This window comes from Myotis davidii, unplaced genomic scaffold (genome assembly GCF_000327345.1).
Source record: "Myotis davidii unplaced genomic scaffold, ASM32734v1 scaffold925, whole genome shotgun sequence".
NCBI classification, from domain to species: Eukaryota; Metazoa; Chordata; class Mammalia; order Chiroptera; family Vespertilionidae; genus Myotis; species Myotis davidii.
The window spans coordinates 328,188-349,188 of NW_006296531.1; the positions used below are offsets into that span (position 1 = coordinate 328,188).

At 52.9% G+C, this 21,001-nt stretch overlaps 1 protein-coding gene and 1 long non-coding RNA gene across 3 annotated transcripts in view; one reads left to right on the plus strand and one right to left on the minus strand.

Moving 5' to 3' along the window:
- Positions 1-844: 844 nt before the first annotated feature.
- KIF1C (kinesin family member 1C) lies at positions 845-20,995 on the minus strand. 2 transcript variants are annotated; one of them, XM_006771883.2, is made up of 22 exons: positions 20,877-20,995; positions 20,534-20,666; positions 20,042-20,118; positions 19,557-19,736; positions 18,888-18,953; positions 17,758-17,936; positions 17,559-17,670; positions 17,038-17,115; positions 16,813-16,878; positions 16,647-16,722; positions 16,105-16,183; positions 15,742-15,887; positions 14,797-14,966; positions 14,553-14,632; positions 14,351-14,426; positions 9,244-9,323; positions 8,309-8,403; positions 5,267-5,350; positions 4,688-4,874; positions 4,483-4,555; positions 3,058-3,672; positions 845-1,538 (listed from the first exon to the last, which is right to left on the minus strand). In XM_006771883.2, exons 2-22 carry the CDS (start codon positions 20,637-20,639, stop codon positions 855-857), a joined length of 3,309 nt encoding a protein of 1,102 aa, XP_006771946.1. In that variant the 5' UTR covers positions 20,640-20,666; positions 20,877-20,995; the 3' UTR covers positions 845-854. The 2 variants fall into 2 exon arrangements, with proteins under 2 accessions (XP_006771946.1, XP_015424717.1); XM_015569231.1 differs by lacking the exon at positions 20,877-20,995 and having other exon boundaries at positions 20,530-20,619.
- The window catches only part of LOC107184391, a 9,144-nt gene continuing 110 nt past the window's right edge, over positions 11,968-21,001 (plus strand). The window contains exons 1-3 of the long non-coding RNA XR_001515221.1: positions 11,968-11,981; positions 18,009-18,014; positions 18,191-18,196. This is a non-coding gene — a long non-coding RNA (uncharacterized LOC107184391). The remainder of the gene's footprint in view (positions 11,982-18,008; positions 18,015-18,190; positions 18,197-21,001) is intronic.

Consider the following 21,001-nt stretch of genomic DNA (forward strand, 5'->3'; position numbering starts at 1 on the left):
TCTGGGGAAACCATGGCTCCTTAGGAGACCTTGCCAGCAGTTAGTGATCACATGAAGCAGAACCTCTCCTTGCCCCTCGGTTTCCAGTTAGGAACAGCCAGCTGGGTGCTGACAGACCTGTTCCTCTACCTCCCTCTCCTTTGTCCCAGACAATGACAGCTGGGTTGGGGGCAGAGATGGAGGCACTGGGTAAGCAAACATGAAAGAGAAATAAAGGCAGGGAAGGGTGGGCAGGGATGAAGAAAGAGAACAACCAAAGAACTTGTATGCATGTAAACATAACCAATGGACAAAGACAATGGGGGGTTGCGGGGGGCAATACCTGGGCTGGGGGAGGACAATGGGAAAAAAGGGAACATATTTTTAAAGTGGGTAGTACACTCTGAAGAGAAGGCACCTGATGTTGAACGTTCAAGAAACCAAGGTGGACTTGTTCTTACCTCGTGATCCGGGTGGTGACTGTGAAACTTGGGGCCGCTCACTTAAGATGCGTGCATCTTCCTTATATGATCTACACCTCCATTAGACACCATAACCAAACGACCACCAGCCACAAGCTCCGTTTGCTATCCTTTATTGAAGGGTCCCACACCCTCATGGGACCCCAGCCAAACCAGAAACCAGACAGGCCCTCCATTTATAGCAGGAGGCCTAGAAGGGGAGGGGAATGACTCATGATCCCACCACACCTCCCTGGAAACAGAAACCACCACAGACAGACAGACAAGGGCTGGGGAAGAGAACGTGCCTCACTCTAGGTTCTCTCCCCATTGCGCCCACTTGAAAAGAAAGTCAAACACTGGTTACACAGCACCCCAGCCCCGCCCACCCATAGCAGCGTTTGTGACGTGGACTCACACGGCTGCCCCGCTCTCTTTGAGGTCAGGGGCTGAGCGCTGCCGTCTCATTCGCGGGGGAGTAGTGTATGGGGGGTAGCGGGGCCCGGGGGGCCGTTGGGCCGGGTATGGTTGGGGCTGCTGGGGATAATAGTTGTGCTTTTTAGGCTGGAAGTGCTGAGGTTCAGGCTGTGCAGCACCCCCTCCCCGGGATCGGCCCCCTCCATCCAGGGAATTCCTGCGGGGACGGTGGGACCTTCGGGGACTTGGGGGCCTGCGGGCAGGGGTGACCACTGGAGGAGTAACCTCCTCAGGGGGTTGGGGTGGCGCTGGGGCCTCCCCGCTCCCCATCCCTGGCCAGGACTCCCGGTGCTGGGGGTTGCTCTTGAAGGGGAAGCGCAGCTTACAGTCGTGAGGGGGCACAAAGCGGGCTGGGGGCCTGCGCAGCCCCCCACCCCGGCCCCCAGAGCCCTGCAGTCCTTGCAGCCGCAACTGCTCCTGCTTGAGCCAGCGAAGGCGGCCACGACGAAAGGCAGGGTCCTCCTCCATCAGCCGTGACACCCGCTCCCAGCTTGACAGGGGCGGCGAAGTAGACCGGGCTGAGGGCCCGTGGTCATTGGGGGCTTCCTCCTCTACTACCTCTGACCCTGGGGACGTGGCCCAGGTGGCCTCACTGGCTTCTTCATTCTCATCCTCATGATCCTGGGAGGAAAAGAGGGGAGAGAAGAGAGGGAATGTGAGAAGAGCCGAGTCTCCTGAGCACAGCGGGTTTGGGAGAAGTCAGAAGGCCCTGAGTGGCTGGACGTCAGGGGTCCCCAGAAGGGCTTGGAGACAGGGAGCTAGAACAGTGGTTTAGGAGCACAGGCCCGGGAGCCAGGGGGTCTGAGCTCAGCGCTGGTCTGCCCCTTCACAGCTGTGTGGCCTGGAACTCGGCTTGTCACCTCTGTGCCTCAGTCTCGTCATGTGTAAGATGAGGCCAATAGTAATAACAGCTACTGCATAGGGTTGTTTTAAGAATTAAATAAATTAAATAATGTAAAGTTTTTAGAATAGTGCCTGATACACAGTAGGCACTCAGCAAACAGAGATGAATAAATAATGTGCCCTGGGGATATGGCAGTCAACAAAAAGGGAAGAACAAGACTTGCCACCATTTCAGTGGTGAGACAGTTGACAAATAAGAAAAACTATAAAATGGTACATACATTATAGCTCAATAAAAAGTTAAATGTAAGTGTATATATTTAAACTATTTAGTATACATTACCCATATCATATATATGTGCATACATTACACAATATACTTTATATAAATTATACATATTGAGATAAAGAAGAACAGAACGAGGAAGGGGGATGGGAGGCCTGGGTGAGGTGGCGGCAGTGAATCGCCAGAAAGGGATTTACTGAGAAGTTACCCTTACAGGAAACACCTGAAGGAAGTGAGGGGCAAGCTGTGAGACTTTCATGGGGAAAGGCATCCAGACAGACGGAACAGCAGGTGCAAAGGCCTTGAGGTAGAAGTGCGCCTAGCAAGTAAGCCAGAGTGGCAGGAGTGGAGAGAGCAAGAGAGGGAGCTGTGTTGGAGAAGTAAGCCTTCAGTAGCCACGAGCTGCTGTGGATGCCTGCCTGCCGCCTCCATCAGAAGGCAAGCTGGCAGAGCAGCAACCATGTCTGCTGGGTAGCCCCAGTGGCTAGCACAGAGCCTGGTACACAGTAAGCACTCAAGTATTTATTTATTGAGTGGATAGATGCAAATGAGGGATCAGTGATAACACTCCTTCGCAGGGTTGTTGTGAAGATTAAATGTGGTGACACAGGAAAGTGCTCAGCACAGCAGCAACCACGAAATAAGTGGTCCCCCGTGAAGGGGAGGTTATGAGAACGCACATGTGAACATTCATCCAGCGGTAACTGAAAGTGCGCTGTATCTCAGTGGTCCTGAAACTTTATTATAGCCCAGAAACACCTGGGTACTTGTCGTAAGTGCAGATTCATCCCCAAAGATGCTGATTCAGTAGGTCTGAGGTAGGACCCAGGAATCTGCATTTTCAGTTAGTGCCCTAGTGACCGAGGCACATGATTCACCAACTACACTGAGAAAAGCTCCTCTACATGAATGACATTTCTGAAAGCAAGACGGGGAAGGAGGTTGGGAGGAGGTTCAGATTCTGAAAGGGGACAGCTGAGGAGGGAGAAAGCCGGGCAAGGCCCTCTGTACCTGGGTCAGGGGGATGACCCTCTCCATGCGGAGCATGCGGTCCCGCAGGGCCTGCAGCTCCCGGTCCTTGCTGCTGTTCTGCAGCTTCACCTCCTGCAGGATCCCGGTCAGCTTGTCAATGTGCGCCCGAAGGTCCTCCACCTCTGCCCCGCGGGCTCCCTCCTCGCAGCCGCCACCTCCACCTCCGCTGCCTTCCTCCTCGCCCACTGTGTCCCAGACATCCCGGGCCACGGCCTTCCAGGCATCCCCAGGACCCTCCGGCTTGCCATAGGTACGACACAGCTCCCGCATCTTGAGGGCGGCCAGGGCCTCGATCTCGGCCCGCCCGTGGCGGAAGTCAGCCAGGGCCACTTCATAGCAGATCTCCTTTACTGCCTGCATCTTCAGATCAGCCATGGTGGCCCAGCGGGGGTCTTTGCCCTGCAGCCGCCGACGCTGCGGGATCTGATACACCCTGCGTGGGGCCCGGCGCTTGCCGCTGCTGGGCAGGCCACAGCGCTTGACGATGGTCTGGACTGTGGTGGGTGGCAGCTGCTCCCTCAAAGAGGAGATGAGCCTCCAGCTCTCTTCACAGGAGCGCTTGTCAGAGTCATCCCCACTGTCAGAGTCCGCGTACTGGGTGGGGCCAGAGAGAGAACAAATGGGGAGGAGGCTAAGGACATCCCAAAACCCTTGAGTCCCAACAACACTGGAAACACCCATCAGAACCGCACACCCTTAGGTGGGCTGCTTAACCTCTGCTCATCCAGGCAACAGAAATGATACCACTATCTCCCTCACAGGTAGCTTGAGGGTTAATGTACACCAAGTGTGGCAACAGTGGCTGGCCCAGAAAGTGACCAATAAGCAAAGCAAAGCTATATCGTCTAGATTTCTTGCACATGTATTGTTGCTGAGGATGAGGTTAAAGATTAAAAGTCACCCTAGCCGGTTTGGCTCTATGGATAGAGCGTCCGCCTGCAAACTGAAGGGTCCTGGGTTCGATTCTGGTCAAGGGCATATGCCCAGGTGGTGGGCACAATCCCCAGTAGGGGGCATGCAGGAGGCAGCCAATGATTCCCTCTCATCACTGATGTTTCTATCTCTCTCTCCCTCTCCCTTCCTCTCTGAAATCAATAAAAAATAAAAAAATAAAAAACGATTTAAAAGTACAAGTGAAGAACAATCTTAAATGAATAATAGGAGAGGTAGGTGCCGCAGGATAGACTGGAGTCTGGGAAGCCCTGGGAGGAACTCCAGTTCCCTGCACACAGTGTCCTGCGGGTCACATTTCTCTCACAACCGTCTCCTCCTAGACACCACCCCCACCCGTCTCCATGCCCACTCCTCACTCTGGCTCACAGTGTGCACCAAGAGCGGAGCCAGGCTGCAGCGCTGCCAGCCTGTCTCCTGCCCCTGCACCCCACACGCCTGCCAACTCCTCACCAGTCGCTGCTGCTCCAGCAGAAGGTCAGCCTCTTCCTTCTCTTTCCGGTACTGATTCTCCAGGTCCTGCAGCCTGGGGTGGGGAAGAGAGAGGAAGGCTTTGTGAGATTCTGGAGCCACCTCAATGGGTGTCCAACAGCAAGATGCTGGGGGCCTGGAGGAACAGCCTAGAGGGCCCGGGGCTTGGAGCACCCCCTCCTCGCACCTCTTCTCCATCTCCAGCTTGATGTCAATGCCTTGCTGCTCCAGCAGCTCCTTCTGGGCAAAGTTCCAGTCCACGGGCTCAGAGGGTGGTCCTGGGGGTGGGGGGACCCCTCGCTCCCGTTCCAGCCGTGCCTGCTCCGGGTGATTGAAGCGGAAAACGTGGTTCTTGCCCATCACAATCCTATTCCCTGGAGATGGGAGGAGGGGAAAGTGGACTCGCTTCCCCATGGCAGCAAACTCATCCCCGTGCCCAAGACGTGCAAGGTCTTGCCCACAAGTCCCCAGGGCCCTGACACCAGCTCTCTCATCATGCCAAGCCTGAGGGTGGTCTAAGCCCAGGCTCCTCCGGCTGGCACCAGGAACCACCGCCTGGGGGAGTTGGGCCTCCTGTTCCTGTTTGCCTGGGCAGCAAGAGAAACCAAAACCTGACTCCTTGATCTTCACTTCCCAGGCCCTTCGTCACACCCCACGCTGCTCCCTAGTTCTCTCTGGGTGCTGCCTAAGGTTCACCAGGAAGCGCGGCCCTCGCACTTCCTCTGCACAGCATGCCCAGCACCCTCCCTCTGAACACTTCCTCTACCTGACTTCAGCACCAGTGGCTCAGTCACAAGTTTCCCATTGACATACGTCTCGGCTCCTTCACAAGGCTCCAGGGTGACCACCACTGAGGGAGAAAGGAAAGGAAGCGATTAGACCCTGGGGTCAGGAGGGTTGTGGTCATACTCCCATCTTGCATTACCCCCCAAAACACATGCATCCCCAGTCCCACCCCCGCAGTACCTGTTAGGGGTGTCATGGCCCCTCTGGTGGCAGGCAGCAAGGGAAAGGAAGAGCAGAAGGAGGGTTAGCGCCCCAGCTGGAATTCCCAGGAGCCTCTGCAGGAGCTCTGTACTCACCCACCACCATCCTCCCCACAGCAGCTTAGCAAACCAGTAATTCCCAGCCAAATGGTCATCGGGGCTTGTCATTCCTGCCTTCCAGATGTCCATCCCTTCCTTTCCAACTAGCATTATCCCGGGGTAGGCCTGGATTCCTCCAGAAGGCCCCTAGCCCACTCCTGTCTGATGCATCTTACAAAACACTACCGGACTAATCTCCTCAAGCCACAGCCAACCAACAGATCACTGTCTTCACAGGACAAGGTTAAGTCAACCCAACCCAAACACTTATCGAGATGCTCCTCTGAACAAATCACTAAGCCCACTGCTTGCCGAGACACAAAGATGCCTGAGGCAGCTTCCTGTCTTTCTGTTGTCACAGAGAGCCCTGTATCCCACAAATCCAGGCTCTGCAACTCTTGAGCTGAGGGACACTGAGCAAGTCATCCAACTCCTGTGAGCTATAAAATGTGATCATCAAAGACCTCCCATCTGTGAGCTCACAGATGTTAGCTCAGAGTGGTTGAAAGCCCAAATAAAGTGATATGCAAATTCGAGTTATTATTTATGCCGGAAGTAGTAGAGAAACTGGAGTGAATTGTAAGATAAGGCAGAGATGGGACCACTGATACTGTGGGAGTCAAAGAAAGCAGAGGAACTCAGCTTAGACAAGAGGACTAGAAACGAGTATGGGAAAGCAGCAATTTCTGAGCCGATGCTTGACAAGACCCTTAAATTTCAAGGGGAAGAAATGATGGAGAAGAAAAAAAAAAGACAGAGAAAACGGCATCACCATATGCCTCAGAACAACAATGAAAGAAGGCAGCAAAGGAGAGGATGGTGTGCCTGTAATGGGTACCAGTCTATGCCCACCCTTATTCCCTGTCATGCCCCAAAATTCAATCACCCTTCCACACACATACTGCATCCCTACTATCTGCCAGGCACTATCTGAGGTCATGGAAATGCAGTAGAAATAAAACCCCAAATCCCTGCTCTTACAGAGCTCACTTCCAGGTGGTAAGACAGACGGCAAAGGAATAAGTCAGGAGGTAATCTCAAGTCAGGAGGATAGGTGTAACAGAGAAAAATGGGTTCGGGCAAGGAGAGGATTTTGCCACAACTGGCCAGGACAGTCTTCTCCATGTCCATGAACTCACAGCAATCCAGCAATCCGTACTAAGGCAGCCCAGAGCAGAGCTCACAGCACAGCCCCGGAGCCTGCCACGCTATATTCAAAACTAGTTCTGCTTTCTTCTAGCCATATTGGTCTTGGGCAAATTCCCTAACCCTGGGTCTCAGTTCCCTCACAGGAGCTGCATGAGAAAAAGCAAAGTCACGCAGTAGATGGTCAGGGATAACTATTCTTCTAGGTTTGCACCCACCTCCTCTGCCTGTCTTTGGTCAAGTGTTCAATCTGCTGTACGAACAGAGGCACAAATGGATGGAACCTTTAGGGTCCCCGATGTTTGGGGCACAGATTCATCAGCTGCTTTTACTGATGTAACTAATGGTTTTTCACCTGTCATCTCTCAAAACACACTCTGAGCTCCTGAGGGCGGGCTCACTCCGCATGCCTGGGAATCTCAGAACAGGAACTCAGCAATAACTCAGTGGGCTGGACTGATTCAACAGCTTTTAGCCCACAGCGCTGGAAGCATATGCTGCCACTGGGGACCGGCACCAGACCAGAACGATGGCATGAATCTGCTGACCCAACTTGACTTGGGGTGGTGAACACACAGTACAATGTACAGATGATGCACTGTGGAACTGTATACCTGAAACCTATGTAATTTTATTAACCAATGTGACCCAATAAGTTCAATTTAAAAAATAAAAATAATAACCTGCTGACCCTGAACCAACTGCAGCCCAATGGGCATGTCTTAAACCTGAACTGCAAGCCACACAACAGTGTCTTTTCTTATTTTTAAAAACGTGCTGACATTGCTTGTCCCATCTCCCTGTGCCTTCAAAAGCATCAGACTAGGCATTCCTTCCAGATCTGTGAGACACAAGATACGAGTTCAAGGTGATGAAGAGCTCATGTGTAACATCTGCCACCCTGCCCAGCACATTTCCTACAGCTCAACTTCACTTGGGCCTAACTGAACACAAATCATTGCTTTTTTTTTTTTAAATGACTGATCAAGAACAAAATGGTGACCTCAAAATACACCCTGAACCTCAGGAGCACTGTTTTGTCTACGTCAGACAGGCTACTACCTTCACCCTTTGGGCTTGTGATTCTTAAAAGCTTTTGCAGCTATGGCCATAGAGAGGCAAAAAAAATCTCTGAAAGTTTTGAAATCAAAGGGATACATGGGCCAATTAACTCCCTGAAACCATTGCAGTCATAGCTGGATAGATATACACATCTTCCAGAGATAAATTCAGATAGCCCGCTGGAACAAATATAATTTTCCATAAAAAAATGACCAGGATGCTGTTTTAGGATAAAAAAGTCAAGAAAGAAGGCAGACGACCTCTTCACCAAAATGCCAGTGCTCTGCTTCTGCCTCAAGACCCTCGCCACGCCCTGCCCCTTGCAGCACTCGGGGTGCGTGCAGACAGCCGGGCCCTTGACTTCCCTAATGCTTACCGGGAGCTCAAAGCCCCTGTGAGGGCGAGGACACGTGCCCTCTTACATGGCTGCACATCCAGTGCCCAATTCAGAGTGTGAAACATGGGCCCTGTCCCCCTCCTTGTCTGGCCACTCCACTCGCTCCCTCAGCCATTACCTTCTCCGTCCGGCTGAGGGATGCTCCGGAACACACAGTGCTGCTCCCGAATGAACTTCCCGGTGAGCTTGATGTCCACATCTACCTGGCCGACCCTGGGAAAGCAATGGCCAACATTTCCTAAGCAGGTGTCGGACATTCACCAAGCCCCTTCTGAATGCCAGCTCTTCCCCCTCTATAAGCCAAGTGTAATTATTTCTACGTCACAGATGAGGATGCTGAAGCTCAGAAGGTAAAGTAACTGGCCCAAGGTCATGCAGCCCAGGAGGGGTGAGTCCGGGATTTGAACCCAGATCTGTCTGACTCACAGTAGAAGAGAAAAGGGAACCTGGAGGGGATGGGCCTCCCATCATCCTTAGAGCTGGTCACCCTGAGAGCTCACTGCCTACCATGGACAGCTAGTAAATGCCTGTGGTGAGACAGAAAGGGGCCCCCTCACCTCGTTAACTCTAAGAGGTGACCTCAGAGGCACGGAGCCCCAGAGATTAGCATTAGCCATGCAGCCACCTGCAGCACAGGCACTGCCCCTAAACAACGAGGGCCTGGGACCAGGATTCCCTCTACCCCACAGGGAGGGTCCCATCAAGGGAGGCCAGGCAGTGGTGCTAAGGGCTAAAAATGCGGTGGTCTGGATTCCAACTCCCGCCTGTGCTCCAAGCAGTCAGGAGCTACCCCCAAAGCACTGGGTCAGTTTGGTCCCAGGAGGCGTCCCAGCCAAACCGAAGTGGTGGGTGAGGCAGGACAGCTGCTTCGCAGCCAGGCTCAGCCACTTCTCAGGAAGCCTAGAAAGTGGGCAGAGCTGTGGAGCCAGCCGTCCTGACGTCTGGGGTGCTTCCAGCAAGGTCACCAGGAAAGGGAGTCACTAGTGTGGCCGTCCCTCTGCAAATCACACCCCAAAAGGAGAGGCTGCCCCCCAGGCACTGATTAAACACTACCTGGTGATGCCATCTTTAATGTGGTAGAGCAGACATTCTGACATCAGGGGGTCTTCATTCAGGTTCACCAGGTGGGGCGTCTGTGGGAAAACGGGGGTCAGGGAAGGGATCCTGAGAGCCAGCCAGGGGGTGCCGCAGGAGAGGAAAGGAGCTCCAGCGGACATCCCTCCTGGTTCCAGCACTGAGCCTGCTGCTCCTCCCTCACTCGGAGAACTCTGCCCTCTCCTTACTCCCACTCCAATCACTTTCAGAACAGCCTAACCCACCCTCTCCTCATACATAAGGGGCCTAAAATAGCCCCCACCATCTACCCCTTCCCAGGTCAGCAACCCTTCCTAAGGCCCCATTTCTTCAGAGACACCTCGACCCACCCATCTCCTTGAAGCCTAGAGTCCACCTGCCCTCGCCTCTGCTCTCCCTGTATTCCCTGTCCCCAGGTCTCATTTCTTCCTTCAAAACGTATCTTGCCACTTCTGGAGAGTACAAGAGGGGACTAGGTGAGAGGACTGGTACTTCCCACCTTTTATTACAGCTTCAATTTCTTAGGAGCATGGATTACTTTTACTTACAATCATAATTTAAAAATAAAAAGTGGCAGTTCAAGCCCGAGCCGGGTTGCTCAGTAGTTAGAGCATCGGCACACACACCAAAAGGTCTGGGATTCAATTCCCAGTTAAGGGCACGTACCTCAGTTGCAGTCTCTCTCATCAATGTCCCCTCACCTCCCCTTCCCTTCCATTCTATCTAAAAGCAATGGAAAAACATCCTCAGGTGAGGATTAAAAAAACAAACAGTGTCAGTTCAATTCAAAAGCATATAAGACAAACAAACCCCTTTTCCCAGCAGACTCCCCAATCTTCCCTGGCCACTGCCCATTCCCAGCCCTGCTTCACCTGGGGCCAAGGTCACACAGCAGCTGCCTGGTGCTGTCCCTGTCGAGCCCCCATCTAACGGGCTGATCATTATGTTGCTCCACATCGAAAACTCAGCCCATTCCCTTCCCGCAAAGCACCCTTTCCTGACTTGGTTCTCTAGCAACACCCCACTCTCCCCAGGCATGTAACTCTGGAAAGCACAGTACATAAGCCTTTTTCCCTCTACACCCCCTCATGCCACTGCTGCCATCCTAGGGAGGTCTCCCTCCCTACTATCTGCTGTCTCGGTCTACCCTGCCGCAGGCCTGACTTGCCGTCTCCAGGGGTCTCCCAGTATTCCTGCTCATACTGCATCATGACCAAGTCATGCCTCTCCACTCAGACCACCCCAGCTGGCACCCCATGCCCACCGGACTTAAGCTTGCTTTTTAAAATAAATATATATATATATTGATTTCAGGGAGGAAGGGAGGAGAGAGCTAGAAACATAAATGATGAGAGAGAATCATTGATGGGCTGCCTCCTGCACACCCCCTACTGGGGATCAATCAGCAACTAGGGCATGTGTCCTTGACCAGAATTAAACCCAGGACCCTTCAGTCCACAGGCCAATGCTCTATCCACTGAACCAAACCAGCCAGGGCTAAGCCTGCTTTTTACGCTGGCATCTGTGGGCCTCATCCACATCAGGGTCCCAGCCCTCCTATCCCAGCCCCTTCCTGGGGTCCCTCTCTCCTGTGTTCCCACCCAGGGGGACTGCTGAACACTTATTCCAGAAGACCTCCTTCGTCCCTAAACATGCATGGGAGCTCCTCCCCATGTTCCCAGCCCCACCCCTATCCCCACCTGTCCTAGTCATTCACTTCCCTCAGTCTGTCTCAATGCCACTCCCTCTACGAAGCTCTCCCCTGCCTGCCAACTGAAGACAAGATCCTCTGCCTCCTTTCTACAAGAACTTACTTTCTGAAGACCCTGTGAAGTGCTAGGAGGGACACAGCGATGAAGCCACCCCCAATGCTGCTGTCCTGTCAGCAAGGAAATCGGTCAACTTGGGGAGATAAGACTTGGCAACGTTACAAGTGGGAAAGGGAGGCCTCACAGTAGAGTTTCTGATCTTTTCACATCTTCACTTAGTAATTCATTCACTCATTTGTTCCCAGGAGGTGAGTGCCACCATATCCGGGGCTGGGGGGAGGGTAGGTGCAAAGATGAATAAAGTGAAGAACTGCAGGAACTCAGAGGAGGTTCCAGAGGACCTTGTGGAAAGGCAGCATGGGACCCGATCTTTGAGGACGAGGATGTGGACGTGCAGAATGGAGAGCGCTCCAGGTAAAAGAGGAGTGTGAGCACAGCATGGAGGCATGAAAGCACACTGTGTAGGGGAAAAGAGCCAAGAGTCGGGCCCCATATTTCTTTGGGGACGCCCTGAATGGTGATCCATGGTGGATATACCATGTATCCATGTGTCTGCCCCTCTACCCAGGCACCCCAACAATTCACTGCTGCCACACTTCCTCTTCTCCCAAGGGACTCTCACGCCCCTCCCAACACTGTAGTGTCAGGAACGCCAAACACTGATGGGCTCTGAGAGCAGAAAGTGATCCATCCCTTGGGAGAGGGGACATGATTGAGGACAGTGCTTTTCAATCTTTGTTCAGCCCTGGAGCCCTTTGTTCAAATGAAACCTTACCTAGAAGCCTAATATGTCAGGCAGATAAGCAGGGAGCCACTCAGGATGAGGCTGGGGGTGGGGGACCCAGAGTTTGGTCCTCCCCCCATCACCCTTACCCACTCCCACCCCTGTGAAAGCAGCACCAAGCCAGGTTTAAAAATCACCTAGTTAAGCTGGCCTGGTGGTGGGGGGTCCCAGAAAGAGGGACCTTTCCCTAAGTCTCTTGGCCCTCTCCAAGACAAACTACAGCCTCTCCCCTAGGACCACATTTCCCCACCCACCATTCCCAGGCTAGAGCCACCAAACCCATCTCCCCATCTGTAGTCTAACAGCTCCCCCTCCTGAAACATAGATGTCTTTTAAACATATGAAAATATGTTTATCCTTACCACCTTGAGAAAATGCAAAAGTAAAACACCATTTTACCAGATTGGCAAAGGTCAAAAATTAGAAGAGGGTGAGGATGTTGCTTCCGGGAGTATAAAGTGACATGGTTATTATCTTTGGAGTGCACTTTGGCAAAATAGATTGAAATATGTGAAAACATAGCTACTATTTGACCCAAGTCTCCACGTCTAGGAATTTTTTTCTACAGATAGCAGACCTATTTAAGACCAACCGTTGTAATATTATTTATAATATTAAAAATGGGATACAACCTAAATGACCATCAGCAGTAGAATATTCTGACACCACAAAAAAGAACAGACAGAATTTCAATGTTATATGAAAAAATAAAGTATAAAGTACTCAACCACTACTATTCCAGAAAGAGGTCATGTATGTAGGCACTCGTGCCTGCATGCACACACACCTGCGTCTAATTATACATAACACACTTGTGTGTGCACTGGCTACCTCCAGAACACGCCAGGACCTGGTAAGAGGGCTTGCCTCTGGGAGGGGAACCTGACGGTGGGAAGGAAAAGGACTACGTGAGGGTTCTCTCTGGTATACATCACCTTTATAAGAATAATTACAAACAAAAAACAACACATCCCTGTTGGTCCCTGGGCTTCAGAAGGTGGCTTCCCTGTGCAATGGAAGCCCTCCAGGGAAGAAACGCCCACCACATCTACCTTTCACCCACTTCTATTTTTCCTCTAACCCCGCAACTGTGGTGCTAGCGCCTCAGGTACCAGTACCTCAAGGTGGCTGCAAGCTATCCTGAGAGCCATATGTAGCTCCTCCCCCAGATGCAGACCTCAGGAGGATCCCAAGCCCTGGGTACTCACCCCTGGACCAGGTCCCTCAGTCCAGCCTGCCACCCTCCATCATCCACCCACAGCTCTCTTACTCCCTCACTCCCTCACTGTGCCGTAGGCCATGCAAAGCACACCCCTTTCTTTTCAGATCCCTGTCCAATGCTCCCTGCTTGCTCAGCCTCCCAGACGGCCCCGATCTTATGAAACCAGGAGGGCCTTCTTCCAACAACCCACCACCTCTTCTAGGCAGTCCCCGTGACCCTGTCTGCATCAGCACTGTATCTGACTTGGGTCCTGATCCTATTTTCCTTCGTAAAGTGGACCAAACAGATGTGGCTAGCTCTCCAAGGGACTGGGAATTCCTGACTTACTCCAGCTGGCCTCCACGTCATCCCTTCATCAGTATGCCTGACCCATACAGCTGTGCCAGCTGTCTATGGCTAGCGTCCATTCTGATTGGTCCGTTCCTAGGCTTTACTGGTGTCTCCAGCTGAGCCTGATCACTCCTACCCTGTTTCCTTCCTTCCTTCCTCTCAGCAAAGATGTACTGAGCACCCGCTACCCACTATACACCAGGCACATGACACACGCACCCCACCCACTGACACCTGTGTTTCCTTAGCCTAATGTACTCTCTGCTCTTCACTACTCCCAAATCCTGACCTTCGTTCACGCTCCATTTTCCAAACCACCTTCTCCAGGAAACCAGTTTCCATTCATCTACAGGCTGTACTGATGCTACCATCTTTACGCCTCTCACTGCTTCTGCAATCATCATCATACAGTTTGGTGCTTATTTCTTATCTGTTTCCAAGTTATCCTTTTTGAAATGTATTTTAGCTTATTTTTTGAGTAGATACCATATGTACAGAGTACAGAAGTCAAATGATACAAAATGGTATACTGTGAATAAGTCTCTACCCAACCAACCTCCAACCTCCCAGGTCCTCTCCCTCATTCCTGGGGCAACCACTGTAACCAGTTTCTTACTGAGATAAATTCCAGGCATGAATTCACATACACACGTGAGGTTATGTTTGTAAATACCTAGATTCTAAGCAGCTCTTGAATCCCCCTAAGGGCAGGGGCCCTGTCACCCTTCTGGGTCCCTATAGTCCCTGGCCACAGGCACTTACTGAGTACCTGCCTCTTTGGCTAACTGTCAGATGGAGGGAGAGAGAAGGCAGGGATGGACAGACAACACAGAGAGAAGATGCAGGAGTGGGGACAGAGATGATGGGGGGACAATTCAGAGACTCGGAGATCAGAGTTAGAACTTATCACTCTCCCACCCCCAACCCTCTTCTCTAAGCATCCAGGGTCTCCTAGGCCTCTTCACCCAACCACTCACTCACCTTCTTTGGAGAGAAGACACCCACGGTTCCCCCGTCCTCCCGGACAGCCACCCCCATCTCAGCCAGCAATGCTTCTCTGCAGGCCAAGAAACAAATGTTAGTCTTATCATCGCTACCCATGAACTGCTCCCCTAAAGAATCTGACCTTCCCTCCCCATCCCCCAGTCTTCCAAGGCTCCAGCTGTCCCCCCTTCCCTCATACCTCTCCATCCTCAGGGCTTCCGTCTTGCGTAGTTTCTCTTCCCAGGTCTCATTCAGTTCAGCTATGATCTTCTCTGTTTCCTGGGGGCACGAGGCAGATGGGGATCAGGACATTCTGGGACAAGCACCTACCGTGGGGCCCACCTCACTCCTGGGATTCCTTCCTCCTCTTCGACCCTGGCTTTAGAGAACTACACTCCCATCAGCCCCCAGGTCCCCAGTCCTGGCCAGCTCCAGCTTCCCACCTGCAGCCTCTCCATGGCCTCCTCAGGCCCAATCTGGGGCTCAGCATTGGGGGAGAATGATGGCTCCAGTTCCCCATTGTGTGTGGGGGGAGATGAGGGTGAAGCTGGGGAAGGGGGAGACGCTATAGCTGGCAGAGCACCTCCAGGACTCCCCTCATCCACCTTCAGGCCTGGGAAGGAGAGAGAAGGCAAAGAAGGAGGCTAAGGAAAGATGTAGCTGATTGGAAATGTAGAGGCCTCAGAGAGGACCGGTCTATAAGGACTTCCAAAGACATCTGGTCAACCTCCACCAACCAGGAAGCCTCTTACTGCAGCCTTAACAAATGGGCACCCAGTCTCTGCTTGCTCCCCTCTAAGGGTGGAAAGCTCATTACTGAACAAGGCAGTGAGTTCCTTCCATTGTTAGATGACTCACACTATCAGAAAGTTCTCAGCTATGCTGAGCTAAAATCTACCTCCGTTACAGGTGGCCATTGTTTCTGATCCTGCCTTCTGGGATAAGAGAGACTAGACTGTTTTTGTTTCTTTTTTTTACATCTACCTTATCCTTCTCTTACCAAGAATGGACACCCTATTTCCTCCACTGTGCCCCTCAGGACCCTGACTGTCCTCAGTGGGATGGACGCAAATACTGATTCGGAGTCAACACCTGATGCAGCCCATACAGTTCTACATCCTCTAGAATGGACATCGTTTTGTATCAGTGAGGCTAAGCAGTAAACTTTAGAAACCATCCCACTATTAACTGTTGTTAAGCTTATGTTTCACGTGAACTTTTGCAAGACAGGGTAAGTCCCCGCTCCATATCTGTACCATGTCACCGAGGACATGAAGGGCTTCGTGGTCAGTGGCCCCTCCCTGGCCCCAGGACTGGGCAAAGGCAAATGAGGAGGGTTGAGGCAAGCCAAGGGGGATCCCTGAGCTGCCCCTCCCTTGGAGCCCTACCTCCCAGAGCAGAGGCTGAGAGCCCCTGAGCCATCAGCAGTTCCCGCAGCCGCGCCACCTCCTCCTGCAGCTCCCGGATCAGCCGGGCATTAGGGTCCTCATTGATGATGGCATTGCAGCGGATCTGCTTGGTGCGGTCAGCATACCTGGGTGAGGAGGAGGATTGGGATTGGTGAGGCCCAGACCCAGGTGACCTTAGTCTGCTGCCTGCTGCCTATTTCCCTCTCTCCCTCCCAGGTTTTAAAATACTGGGGCACAGTTGAGGGTCAACTCTGTCTCATGGGCAAGGTCCTGAACTACCTACCAGCCTCTGAGGTCCCCTGGCACTTTTCTTATGCTGTTTCCACCCCACCAGAGCCCCACCTGAGGGTGCTGAGAGTCTCCTCGTAATTGATGTCTGCGGGGCTCAGGGCTGCAATCATTGCTGTGCGTGAGTTCCCACCTATGCATGGAGAGGAGGGGAAAGCTTAAGCTGGGCTAGGTCCTAAGGAAAGTCATAGTGGGTCAGGGGGCCTTAGTGCCCTGACAGGGGTCTGACGGGGCACTGTCAAAGGTAGGGTGAAGCTAAGCATTGTGGAGCTACGCATGAAATCTAGTAGCTAGGGGGAGCAGAGGTGAGGGCAAGGAGACGACAGACAGCCGTGGGACAGAGAGCAGCAAGAGGAGGAGGAAGTCAGCAGTGGGTGTAGGGTCAGAGCGGGGTCATGAGTGGCCAGGTTAGTGAGGCACTTGGCTTGGCAGGCAGGGTGTGGCCTTGATCTCAGCAACAGGACATCTTCAAAGGATGTTCCCCAGGTCAGGGGAGAGTCCATCGGACAACTGGAGAACTTAAGCTTCTCAGGGTGCCAAGGGGGTTAGCAGAATGGTGGCAAGGTCAGCAAAGACAGAGAGGTGGAACTCCTCACCCAAATTCTCCTTGAGTAGCCAGGTGAGCACAGAGTCCCTGTAAGGGATAAAATCCGACTTCCGCTTCTTTGATTGCTGAGGGAGAGAAGAGGGGAGGGGGTCAGGGTGGGCCATCCCCGGTGTCCCCTCACCCAGAGCCCCTTCTCTTCCCACCCCAGGTCTTACCATATCCGCAAGGGCAGAGATCACCTTCCCTAGAGTAGTCAGGGACTTATTTATATTGGCACCTTCCTGAAAAGCGATAAGGAATGTGAGGAATGAGGCCCTCCTCTCCCACTCCAACCCACTTCCCCACCCTCCTCCCTGCAACCAGAGTCCCAAGTTAGGATGAGAGACCACTGCACACAGCCCCCAACACTAGCCCTGTCCGCCCCTCCTAAGCCTCCTCACCTTCAGGCGCATGCCCCGGGCTCCTGAGGAGTCAGCCCGCTCACTCCCAGCAAGATCCACCAAACTGATCTTACTGACCTGGGTCAGAGGAAGAGGGAGAGGTGACTGGGTCAGAGGGCGGGGCAGGCAAATCAGCAGAACACTCAGCAAGGGAATTGGGCTGTTGGCAAGGGATGGGGAAATGCAGGAGGGGCGAGGGAACAGGACAGGAGGAAATGAAATTTATTGAGACAATAATAAGGGACTGGTTATTCATCCATTTGTGCATTTATCTTGTTTATAGGTATTTACTTGCCCACTGTGTGCCAGAACAAGGTACAGTGGAATCCAAGCCCTGCCCTGAGAAGTCTAGTAAGAAGGACAAACAAGCAAATGGGAGATTGCACCCTATGATCTGAGAGGGGAAGGACAGAGACCTTTGGAAGCCTGGAGAAGGCACTCACACCCAGCGTTGGCAGGGAGGAGGAACACAAGGCCATTTCATGTTACTAGGTAGGGATAGTGGGGAGGGGGGTCCCTACCTTCTCTGAGTCCAGCCCAGTGAGCTGGTCATGGCAACGCTGTGTGAAGACAATGGTGAAGACGGCATGGGAACGGCTGCTGGTCTCATTCATATTGGTGGCAGCCACAGTCCTGGGGGAAAGGGAGTGGTCACTGGATCCCACCTCTCACCGTTCTAAGCTTGGCTCCCTTTCCCTCCACTCCACCGGCCCACCTCACCTCGCCTTATTGCCACAGTCCATGAGATCGGCAATGTCTGCGTAAGAGGTCACAGCCAATTTAGACAAGTCCTGCACGTAGGGGCCCAGGATGGGGTGCTCCCGGACCCGCAGAGCGCCCCGACTCTTGGGGTTCAAGAGGTCGCGTACCCGTTCGCAATAGATCTCCATATAGCTCACCTAAGTGGAAGAAGAAGATAAGAAATAACAGTACGGTGATTACCAGAAGTAGAGGGGAGTGGGCGGAGGCAGAAGAGCGTATGGGGAGATAAATGGTGAAGGAAGACTTGACTTGCAGTGGTAAACACACAACACAACGTACTGATGATATATAAGGTGTCCCAAAATTCGCGCAAGAAGTAATTTTGATAGGAAACACAGGTTTATAATTAAAAATTGTAAAATTTTATTGATTCATAAAGTATACAGTATAGGGTTATGTATGGAATAGGACATCAGGTAAATGGCCTCCACGGCTTTGCTGGCACATATGCAAAGCCGTGGTCTTCATTGGTCTTCATTGTCCCTGCTCCTGGGCCATAATTGGTACTTGGTAATGCTTATCAAATTGAAGGGATTGAAATCAAAGGGCAACAGATATTAGAATCTGATTCAATAAACCAAGTAAAATTAGGCTTTTATTTTTTGTTGTTGTTGCTAATGCTCATGCAAAATTCAAATCTTGCATGAATTTTGGGACACCCTATATTACAGAATCATACACCTGAAATCTATATAATTCTATTAACCAATGTCACCCCAATAAATTCAATTTTAAAAAAAACATAACAAGCAAACAAAATACTATGGAACACCCTATACTCCACTGAGTATGAAACTGGTGATTTGAGCATTTACTAGGCACCAGGCATGGTGCTAAGCACTTCGCATGTGCTTACTGAACCACCCAACAACCTAGGACGGGGATCCCGCCATTATCATTTCATAGATGAACAGACTCAGCAGCTGAGAGAGAAAATCATTTGCTCAAAGCCACTGTTAGTAACTGGCAGGACATGAATCTCAGGCTGGCTGCCTCAGAGACTGCCCTTGGTCTTAACCACTCCTCTCTCCCCCGCTCTCCCCAGCATCACCACGCCCTCCCTCCTGCCCGCCTAGGCCCGGGCTTACCTCCACAGAATAGGAGAGCTCAGTGCTCTGGTTCTTACTAACACGAGAGAAGAGGTCTTCACAGAGCTGGAGAGGACACAGAAAAGCTGCTGTACACAGTGCACCTGCGGCGCCCAGCATCAGTCCAGGACCTGTCCTAAGTGGTCCAGTTGAACCCTAACTCAACCCTGAGGGAGGGGTCATTCCCATTTTACAGATGGGAAAGCAACCTCAGAGGGGTTCACACTTGCCCGGGGTCACAGCTAGCAAACCGAGGCATCCTAACTCCAGAGCCTGTGTGCAAGGCCACTGCACCGCAGAGCCAGGGAGAATTACGAGCATCTATCAGTTATCCTCAGCTGGCTTCTTGTACACTCATCACGCTAACTACGGTACCCCAGAATACAGGGTAGTTATACTCACAGCGGCTATGAGACAAGGGAAATGTAAGTGGCAGAACCAGGGTTCAAAGCAGGGCTCTCTGATACCATAGCTTTGGCTCTCCTTACGGAGCCTTGTTGCTTCTGGAGGGTCCTGGATGTCCAGGCTGCAGCCAACCCCTACCCACCATCACATTCCCTGTCACTAAGGGCCTCAGAGAGCCAGCTCTCTGCTCCATCACCCTTAGACCCCTTCGGGACAGCTGAAGATGCTTCCGCCCCGGCGGCCCTGCCAGGTCCCGGCAAGTACCTGGGGCACAATGCCCTGCTGCCCTGGCTCCTGCCGCCCCATCATGGTGTAGGATTTCCCGGCCCCGGTCTGCCCATAGGCAAAGATGCACACGTTGTAGCCTTCAAAGGCGTGGAGCAGCATCTCTTCTCCAATGTCCCGATACACCTGTTGCTGAGATGCAAACTGGGGGTCCTCAGCCTGGGTGGAAATGGAGCAGAGAAAGACAGCATGAGCCCTACATGGCTTTGTCCTTAGTGTCATAGTCCCGGGAGGCTTGCCCCCATTGTCAGAGACTGCCCAAAGGTCCTGTGCGCTTCCCACCCCCATCACATCCTAATCATCCATGGGGTCCTATTCAATTTCCTGCTCCCAGTCACAACCCGTGTCCTACTCACCCCATCCCACCAACCCCCCACAGGTGCTATTCCCCTGCAATGCCCCCGCCCAGGACCTAAATCCCCTGTCCCTCGTTGCTTAGCTCTTCCCCAGCCCAACAACCTTACCGAAGTGTGTGACCAGTAGGAGTAGTCAAAGGTGAAGCTTTTGGGGCCATCCTTGCTTTGTTTCGGATTGATGATGGCTGAGGGGGCAGCAGAGGGCAAAGGAAGGCCAAGGTCAGGTATTCCCGACCTCTGCCCACTGCCCACCAGCCCCTGAATGCAGGCATCCTAGTACTCCCTCCTCTGTCCTAGTTCATCTCTCCCCTTTAATACTCCCCACCCCCTCCCGCACCACAGCTAATTTTGGCCTCCTAGGACCCGCCCCCACCAGACTGCCTCCTTGGATTGGGCAATGGAGGGCTCCAGGCCAGCATTCCCCCTCCCAGGGACTGGGAGCACGGAAAGGCCAGCCCGTCCCAACCCCCACCCTTACAACTAGCACCTGCTCTGTGCTGGGAACAGCCCTTCTCCGGGGTTCAGCCCAGCAGGACTAGCCTGCGTGGTGGGCCTGGCCCACCCCGCCCGTCCCCTGCCAGGCTCCTGGGACTCACTCACAGGTGGTGCTGCCCTGCATGCTGACCACACACTTGGCATCCTGGCTGGTCTCACGGGCATTGAAGGGCCGAACCCTCACTGCCACTTTCACTGAGGCACCAGTCATGGCTTCAGATACTCCCACCCTCCTCAGCTGGAGGACAGAGACACAAGAGGTGGTTAGAGCTGCTGGGGGGACCCAGACATTAGCTCCCAGCTTCTCCAAGAAACCCTCGGCGTGTCAGCCTTCCAGCTACCCAACCCCCCACGAACCCAGGTCCTAGCTCCCTGGCCTTCCTCCCAAATGTCACTCTCCTCAGGGACTCCCACAGGTATTCCTAGCCATATCCCAGCTCACAGTTACCTGTCGTCCTGGCCCCGGACCAGGGGGGCTGTATCAGTTCTGGCTGCCACCGGCCCTCGTAGGGGAAGCCCCATCCTACACTTGGGGCCTGGCCACGCCAGCTGGGGCTGTGGGGGAAACCCTGG

Bases quoted from the DNA above. Each gene is read 5' to 3' on its own strand.
- KIF1C (XM_006771883.2), bottom strand. From the start codon at position 20,639: ATGACTGGTGCCTCAGTGAAAGTGGCAGTGAGGGTTCGGCCCTTCAAT. The intron at 15,888-16,104 runs GTGGGGCTCTGG...CTCCTCACCCAG, and splicing joins GAGACTCTCAGCACCCTCAG to GTATGCTGACCGCACCAAGC. The intron at 3,673-4,482 runs GTGAGGAGTTGG...GGCCCCACCCAG, and splicing joins TGCTGGAGCAGCAGCGACTG to TACGCGGACTCTGACAGTGG.